The 9,240-nt window shown below is 33.1% G+C and overlaps 1 protein-coding gene across 1 annotated transcript; it reads right to left on the bottom strand.

Annotated features, from left to right (window-relative positions):
- Positions 1 to 5,847: 5,847 nt before the first annotated feature.
- Positions 5,848 to 8,132, bottom strand: LOC147519310 (outer envelope pore protein 21, chloroplastic-like). The gene is made up of 5 exons (XM_086590939.1): positions 7,975 to 8,132; positions 7,825 to 7,899; positions 7,505 to 7,657; positions 6,361 to 6,459; positions 5,848 to 6,152 (listed from the first exon to the last, which is right to left on the bottom strand). Exons 1-5 carry the CDS (start codon positions 8,068 to 8,070, stop codon positions 6,069 to 6,071), a joined length of 507 nt encoding a protein of 168 aa, XP_086447065.1. The 5' UTR covers positions 8,071 to 8,132; the 3' UTR covers positions 5,848 to 6,068.
- Positions 8,133 to 9,240: the final 1,108 nt, after the last annotated feature.

Genomic DNA, 9,240 nt, shown 5'->3' with positions numbered 1-9,240 from the left:
TATACCTTTACAGTAATCAATCAATCAATTAGTCATTCCTAATAATCAATTCATCCTTCAAGTTTCAAAAACTGTGTAGTGAAATCAATTACAACATCAATTACATCCTTCGTCTAATATGAAATTCTTAATAGTGAGTATTTAAATCTACAGAGTGTAGCATCCACCCTCCTCCCTCATCAGTAGAATCTTGTTTCATTACAGTTTGTCGAATGGTTAGATGTTGCTCATTAACAACTATCAGTTACATCTTTACCACTTTCAGTAACATGTATTGATTAATTACCCTTGTGATGTCTATTTATCAGTTACATCCTTCATTTGTATGAGTATACAACAATGGAAATCAAAATTACGAAATATGTTGTATCACCCCTTCTATACAATCCCATCACGAGAATGGCTGGAGGCAGTGTTGTCCATATTTCTGTAGAGAGTGATGAGGTATGCCAATATCATGAAGAGCCCGCAGACAATGGCAACTGAATTTGGAATCTGAGACATAACATGTTCAAATCATAAAGTAAGGAATCTCACAATGATGAACTTGTCATGCTTGACCAGGTGTCCATAGCAGAGCCAAATAGTACTAGATATCACCTGCACAATGCATGGAAGCAGTGGAAGAAACTTTACGCTGCCAGTATGCATCACTTGCATCTGCAATTCATATTTAGAAGTCAAATATATATTTGACTTGAGAGCATTCCCAATGCAAGTTACTCATATTCACCTCTACGTAGGCTCAATTTTCCCTCTTTTTTACCGTTTTGGTGAAAAGCAAGGTGAGGCTGCCCAATGCAAAGGTGACTATTATTCTCGGACGGGATGTTTGATTCCGTCTAAATGTAAAAAAAAAAACGCTCTGGACGGAATGAAACATCCAGTCTAAAGTTAAAAAAAAAAAAAAAAAAGTCGAAAAAACACGAGACAAAATGAAACATTCTGTCCGGAAAAAAAAACGAAAAAATTTAAAAAAACACACGAGGCAGAATAAAACATCCTGTCCAAAGTTCCCAACTCAGCTACTATCTCGGTCACAAGTTTCACTCTCGTTTTGACTTAGTGTATAAGTCACCCCCATAGTCATCCTTGCATTGGGCAAGGGTTTTTTAGCAAATTTGGAGGTGAAAATTCTCAATTCCCCCTCATATTGATTTGCATTGGAAATGCTATGAGGAGTGAGGTAAAAAAAGTAATCCAAATAATTTTTACATATGCCTTACCACAGTAACCAATGGAGATAAATACATGAAGGCTGACATTATGGTAGAGCCCAGACCACAGTAGATTGCCCTTTTACTTCTGTGAATCACAAACAGGGGCGGATCTAGGATTGTCACTCAAGGGGGCTGCTACAACTAACATACACTACAAATATATATTTTTTGGGTGAATTATACACTATTATAACTAGTATTTTTTTTTTCAACGGAAAAATTGGCACACCCCCGCCCCACTAGATCCGCCCCTAATCACAAAGATCGACACAAGAACATGTGTTGTGACGAGAATGGCCAGAAAAATCAATGAAGCCACCATCTGCATCCCATTTGGGGTGTAGACGAAAAAGATGATAAAATATATCACGTTTATGATGATTCCTCCAAGATTATTAATCCAGGTAAGTAGCGTATTGCCATGGGAATTAAATGGCAAACCATACCTAATATACAAAATGAGTAGCTTATAAAATTTGAGTCCCAACGACTATAAGACTAACACATTCAAATCAGGGACAACTTACATCAATAAATTGCATTAAAAGTATTGAACCAAAATACATTAGCCTGATAATTAAGTGAGAAAAAATTCGCTCCTAAGCGCTTAGAAGCGAAAAGTCTCCTAAGCACCCATCCACCATCTTGTTAACTATAGTTAATTAAAATCTAACCAATTTTTGTTTTATTCTCTCTACGAATCATTCAATTTTTCTCTCAACAAATCTTTCATTTTTTCTGTGTTTCTATTAAAAAGGAAAACAAATTATTAATTTCAATTAAAAATGAAAAATTTGTAAATAAATTGTTAATTTTGTGTTGCAGATTCTTCAAGGGGTTCTCCTTCATTTAATTACAGCGCAAATTTCTCAAATTTATTTTTGTATTGGTTATTATCATTAGTATTTTGGTTTATAATAAAATTGCAATTTGTAATCGCATTTACATTTTTTTTTAAAAGGTATGATAAAATTCAAGAGTTTTTTTTTCATAAAGTCTAGTATAGTTTTCATTTTATTATATAAGATTATTTTCCACACAAATCTTTCGTTTTTTGTGTTTCCATAAAAAAACAAAGAAAAATTATTAATTTCAATTAAAAAAATTAAAAATTGTATATAATTTTTTAATTTTGTGTTGTTTTTTTTATATATAATATAATTTTGTGTTGCAACTTTTCAATTTTTAATTGAAATTAATATTTTATTTTCTTTCTATTGAAACACAAAAAAAAAAAATGAAAGATTTGTGGAGAAAAAAATAGAATGATTTGTAGAGAGAACAAAATAAAAATTTGGTTAGATTTTAATTAACTAGAGTTAATTAATCTATAAAAGATGGTAGATGGGTGCTTATGAGACTTTTTGCTCCTAAGCACCTAAGAGCGATTTTTTTTTCATTAACTTCAGTGAAACCGTTATAACCAAATTATAACCGTTATTAAAACATAAATGACTCTACATGCAAATAACTTAATAACAAACCAAACCATGTGAAACAATTATCGAACTGAAATATAACAAACTCAAAACTTTAACTGATTAAAGAATATTCCAAGAACAATGAGGAATTCTATACAAACTCCTCACTAATCTTCAATCATTTAGTCATTTTGCTTTGGTTTGTTAGTGAAACAAAAATATGGATGCAACTCAAATGTTGTTTTCAATTTGTGGTAAGCTTTATTACACCTTCTAAACTCATCTTTTTATCAAAACCCTTTTATAATATATATTAATGGCTTCATGATCATGATCATTTTCTCTTATGCAGGAGGTATCGCCATCTCCGTACTCTTTCTAGTTCCGATGTAAGTTTTGTTTAATTTCATATATGCAATGTGTCTTATATCTTTTCTTTCTTTAATAATGTGTAGTGAATCTAATCATCGTCTTGCATTGGATGATCGATTCGGTTCCTTCATTGCGCAATGTTAAAAAGTGACTAATGAAGTGGGGTTTTCGAAGAATTTCAATGGGGGTAGTTGATTGCATGATTTTTGAGTCAAACGTATGTGGTAATGTACTATGTGTGCAATTATTTTTGATTTGTTGCCATTCTTGCATAAAAACGTTTTGGAGAATTTACAATAATCAAGCAACATAAGAGTTTTCCTGCGTCCCTTATATTATTACCCTTTTAAGTTGTTGTTTTTCGGCATGGTAATAGTTACCCTCTTCCTTCTCTATTTAATTAGAGAAAAAATTCACTCCTAGGTGCTCAAGAGCGAAAAGTCTCGTAAGCGGGACCCATCCACCACACATCCACTATCTTGTTAAGTTAACTATTGATTAGCTATAGTTAATTAAAATCTAAACAAATTTTGTTTTATTCTTTCTCCAAATCATTCAATTTTTCTCTCAACAAATCTTTCATTTTTTTTTGTGTTTCTATTAAAAAAAGAAGACAAAATATTAATTTCAATTAAAAATAAAAAATTTGTAAATAAATTATTAATTTTGTGTTGCAGATTTTTCAAGGGGTTCTCCTTCATTTAATTACAGCGCAAATTTCTCAAATTTATTTTGTATTGGCTATTATCATCAGTATTTTGGTTTGTAATAAAATTGCAATTTGTAATCGCATTTACTTTTTTTTTTTGAAGAGGTGTGATAAAATTTAAGTTTTTTTTTTTTTTTCATAAAGTTTAGTGTAGTTTTCATTTTGTTATATAAGGTTATTTTCTACACAAATCTTTCTTTTTTGTGTTTCCATAAAAAAAGAAAATAAATTATTAATTTCAATTAAAAATTAAAAATTGTATATAATTTTTTAATTTTGTGTTGTTTTTTTTATATATAATATAATTTTGTGTTGCAACTTTTCAATTTTTAATTGAAATTAATATTTTATTTTCTTTCTATTGAAACAAAAAAAAAAAAAATGAAAGATTTGTGGAGAAAAAAATAGAATGATTTGTAGAGAGAACAAAATAAAAATTTGGTTAGATTTTAATTAACTAGAGTTAATCAATCTATAAAAAGATGGTGGGTGGGAGCTTAGGAGACTTTTTACTCCTAAGCGCCTAGAAGCGAATTTTTTCTCGTGCTTAGGAGACATTTCGCACCTAAGTGCCTAGGAGCGAAAAAGTTTTCCGTAAAATCATATGTAGTCACAAAGCAGAAACAAAACTATCATATATGACCACATTTTCCCCTTGCTTTGTACTCTCCCTCATCTGAACCTATGTTCTACACTTGAATAGACTATGTGTGCCTGCTGCTATGAAAAATCCAGAATTACCATGCAGAGCATAGCTAATTTGTAACTAACTCTTTAGACTTTTCAGGTTTATTTTCAGACTAAACTAGCATATGCTTTGCCATGAAATCTGTTACAATGGAAACTGACGATCATTAACTAATCCTTGCATAGAAACTACAAGCTTCCAGCTAGTATTATCTTAAATCCCTTCTCGAAACTCACTCCCCCTCTTGTTATAAAAACATAAATGACTCTGCATGGAAATAACTGAATAACAAACCAAACCATGTGATATCCAACTGAAATATAACAAACTCAAAACTCTAACTGATTAAAGAAGATTCCAAGAACACTTAGGAATTCTATGTAAACTCCTCACTAATCTTCACACTCATTTAGTCATTTTGCTTTGGTTAGTTAGTGAAACAAAAAATGGATACAACCTAAATGTTGTTTTAACTAGATTTTAATTAACTAGAGTTAATCAATCTATAAAAAGATAGTGGATGTGTGGTGGATGGGTGCTTAGGAGTGAACATTTACCCCCACCCAAAGATTGCCTAGGAGCAAAAAATTCCCCCCTAAATACACACAAAAAAAAAATCATTTAGGAGGAAGCCAGAAAGCCAGAAACAAGACTATCATATATGACCACATTTTCTACTGGCTTTGTACTCTCCCTCATCTGAACCTATGTTCTACACTTGAATGGACTATGTGTGCCTGCTGCTATGAAAAATCCAGAATTACCATGCAAAGCATAGCTAATTTGTAACTAACTCTTTAGACTTTTCATGTTTATTTTCAGACTAAACTAGCATATGCTTTGCCATGAAATCTGTTCCAGTGGAGACTGACGATCATTAACTATAATCCTTGTGTTTGTGTTCTCCTTGCATAGAAACTACAAGCTTCTAGCTAGTATTATCTGATATCCCTTCTCCCCCTCCCCCCCTATCCTGTAATCAAATCGGGGTATACCTTTACGAAACACAAGCCAACGGATACTCCAATAATTGTCCCAGTTTCTTATGATCATGGAGACTGAGTATGTTTATCAATGCCGTCATGCCACCCCTTAGTGATAGCCACCCCGCGTGGCTATAGTAGCCAAGGGGGAGTGCGTTCACTCAATAGTCAATCAGGCTCAATCGGGCGAGTCTTAATTGTTTTTTGTTATCTACTGTTGTTTCCTTAGCTAGGGCCTAGAGGTATTACAATTTTTCCCTGAAATCGGAATTCGCATCCAGTGGCCTCTGGGCCTAAGAAGCTCCAAATCTAGGGCTAAGACGTTCCAATTATTTGAAAAGGAAGCGAAAATGGAGAATGCAAATAAAGAAGGAAAGAACATAATTTTATTCTTTCGTAATCATAGAGATTTAAGATTGAAAACGGTGACAATGGAAACAATGAACACAGTTCCTGCCCTTCACAAGATGCGCCTTTTGCTTGTTTTAATTGAGCGATTTAATTGTTTTACTTATACAGTTATACTTTCCCAAAAAAGATCCCAAAAATCTGATTAATTTACCAGCCGAGATGATGAAAATGAAACGTTTACATACAGATTCTACAAAATGTAAATAAGCGCTAAAAAATGAAAGTTCTCGCAAATCTACTCTAACAAGGTTATATGCGTGCCTTTCACAAGTCAAATCTCACATTCCATCTACCATTACTGTCAGCATTGAGAGTCCAATTGTTTTCCCTGATCTGCAGGTAGGGCACCTACAATAAGATAGAAGAGTTGAAACTAAATTGAGTGACCGATGGATTCATCTTTTCAAAACATCAAAACTGTAAAATGCAGGGCAGCAAAACTACAAACAAGGAAAGCAATCAGCTACAATTTAAACTACAAGTGGTAATAGAGATGATCAATGCAATAGTTTTCATCCATGTATATATTAGTATAAAGGTAGAATTTCAAATATACCTTGTCAAAAAGTTCATACCCCACTTTGAGCCTTACATCCTGGTCCTTTTGGAAATTGAATATACTCCAACTAAACTCAGCAGCTCCTCGTCCCTTTCTCTGTAAGACGTAAAGATGTACCAGTACAGAAAGGGCCAAAAGAGAAAAAGTAAGCAACACGAAACTCATTGCCAATTGGTTTCGAGTTCAATAATAGATGTCACTTTTATGGAAGTAATTTTAGTTAAGAGGGAAGATGGCAAATCAAGCGAAAAAAGGGCATGTCATGAGTACCACTATGAGAATATACAATGTAAGACAAAATGTTTTATGGAGGAAATGACGACCAAGCCTTCTTACCCCCTCCGCCAACAAACACACAAACATACACACACACAAGAAAGAAAAAGTGAAGGAGAGAGAGAATCCTACTTCTATTTTCTCAAAACTGCCCTTTAGAGAAATGTGTAGGTCTCAGGACATCATTCATGAAAATAAACCATCTACTTCCTGATATAGGTTACCATCCATGCCGACAAGGCTAAATTAATTCAAAACAAGTCAGAGGTAGAGGAATTGTGGAAATGGGTCTTGGACCAAGAGCCTAATCGAAGGGCTCCAATATGGCAGGTTTTAACACGAACGGAGTTAGTGGCACATGCTTTGTGTTAAAAAAAAATAAAATAAAACCAAGTAGAAACCTTCTCACATCCAGATTAGTGCGGCCAGAGAAAAGTAAAGACTCTTGATGTTAATACATTGATTTTGCATTTGTTGATACAGACTACAGGGTCTCACTTATTACGATCTAGATGTGAACTCATGAACTCGTGAAAAGAATATAATAACTGGTTCTTCATGGTGAAAACAAGCTACAGCATGTCCTAGGCGGAAGATTTGGGACATATAACTGACTTTATCATTATTCATTTATTCTGCTACAATGACATACTAGATTATCTATTATCAGAGTTCAAGCACCAACTATCACATATTTGGTAGTTATTTAATTAAGCAATGAGAATGGAAGGAACCGAACTTCCTCTGGGTCAAATACTCAAATGTACCATTTGGTAAATTTAAACACACATCTATTGCAGTCTAACAGATGAATAAAGAGCAATCCTTTATTTTCAGGCTCTAAATAGACCATAGGGCTACACACCTCTTTGAACTCTCTATCTGCATCACATCTTCCTTTGATGTTTAGGCTGAGTGATCCACTTGAAGTAATAGGGAATGCCTTTTTCGCACGTACAGTATATCTGAACTGCTCCTGTTTATCAAACCGCAACCCTACTCCAAGGCTGGCTGACAACTACATATCAGTAATAGCCCGTCAAATTCATGTAGACAACAAGAGGTCAGAAGTTGAAAAACTAGAATATAAATTAGTTTAAGATGTACTCATGTACATAAGTACATAACACGCTAAAAGATTCCAACTTCACATATAAATGAGCCAATCAAAGATGAAACACACACCTCAGGATAAAAGTGCCTGATTATAGTACCACAATATATCGGAGCTCCAACTTGAGTATCTAGTCCCGCATGAACCTGCATTGAAAATTTCATTATTTCATATCACGCTTAAACAAAAGCTACATTCCACATTCCCATATAGATAGATACCTGCAAGAAGGTTTGGGAATCAATAACGGGTATCTTTTCTTTAGCATGAATTGTAAGAGAGTTTGAGTTCCCGTCACATCTAAGTGAAGTCTCCATATTTCAAACCCTAGCTAGATTTGATAACCAGGTGAGCTCTCTTTTTTTTATAGTAAAAAATGGTCAACAAATCATCATATCTACATTCCACAACTCTGGGCTTTTACATGGGCTCAGCCCGGTATTAATGGGCCCAACCCGGTTAAAGTTTAGAAAATTGGATTATGAAAATTTGTAAGTAACTATCGTATTTAACATCAGTACCGTCGACAAAACCTAACTCAATAATTTATTACAATATTGTCTAATATAATCAAAATTAACTCAGAAGTCAGAAACCATTAAATTATAGGATTTAGACGGAAATAATATACATCTGAGTGAAGTCTCTGTAATTCTTTTTATATCTCTTTATCGTTTCTGCAGAGAAACCCTAGCTTGATTTGATGACCAGGTGGGGTGAGCTCACCTTTTTAAGGTTAAAAAGGGTTTTTTTAAGTACTTCACACTATATTAGTGCGGTTTTGAATTTAGTCACATGAAATTCAAAATTTTGATTTTAATCACACTCTGTCAACAAGTCTGTCTCAAGCTGTTAGTCAACGTATTCGACTAGGTTTGACCGTACATTGACAATTGAGATTGTCCTCGAGTATGGTGGTGAGTGATGATGGATTGGTTCATTTATAAAAAAATTTATATATATATATATGAGGAGGGATAGAGGCACAAAAATAAAATGAATTAAATAAATAAATATATAATATTTGGATATATATATATTTTGAGCTTTTATATATTTCTTTGAATATATATATATATATATATATATTTATATAAATCCATGATATATATATGAATGTGCCTCTATATATATATATATATATATATATATATATATATATATATATATATATATATATATATATATATATATATATATATGAACTAACGCAAAGCTAGTCAAATACGTTGACTAACAGCTTGAGACAGACTTGTTGACGAAGTGTGACTAAAATCAAAATTTTGAACTTTGTGTGACTAAACTCAAAATCGCACTAATATAGTGTGACGTACTACAAACCTTAAAAAAAAGAGTCGTGTATTGGGCGCCACGAATTGGATTTGGCAACTTCCAACCCAAGCCCAAACAGCGAAGTCCAAAAGAAAGCCCAATACATCCCACCTAAATCACGCGAAAACTAGGAAAATCTTTTCAACCGGTATCAT

The sequence above is a fragment of the Coptis chinensis genome, chromosome 2 (genome assembly GCF_015680905.1).
Source record: "Coptis chinensis isolate HL-2020 chromosome 2, ASM1568090v1, whole genome shotgun sequence".
Lineage (NCBI taxonomy): Eukaryota > Viridiplantae > Streptophyta > Magnoliopsida > Ranunculales > Ranunculaceae > Coptis > Coptis chinensis.
The sequence above is the reverse complement of the archived record's forward strand: the minus strand, read 5'-3'. Positions and strand labels throughout refer to the sequence as shown.

What these genes read in the sequence shown, in the direction of transcription:
- LOC147519310 (XM_086590939.1), bottom strand. Translation starts at nt 8,070, where the DNA reads ATGGAGACTTCACTTAGATGTGACGGGAACTCAAACTCTCTTACAATT. An exon ending in ATTCCCAAACCTTCTTGCAG is followed by an intron (nt 7,900 to 7,974) that starts GTATCTATCTAT and finishes TTTTCAATGCAG; the next exon opens with GTTCATGCGGGACTAGATAC. An exon ending in TCAGGCACTTTTATCCTGAG is followed by an intron (nt 7,658 to 7,824) that starts GTGTGTGTTTCA and finishes ACTGATATGTAG; the next exon opens with TTGTCAGCCAGCCTTGGAGT.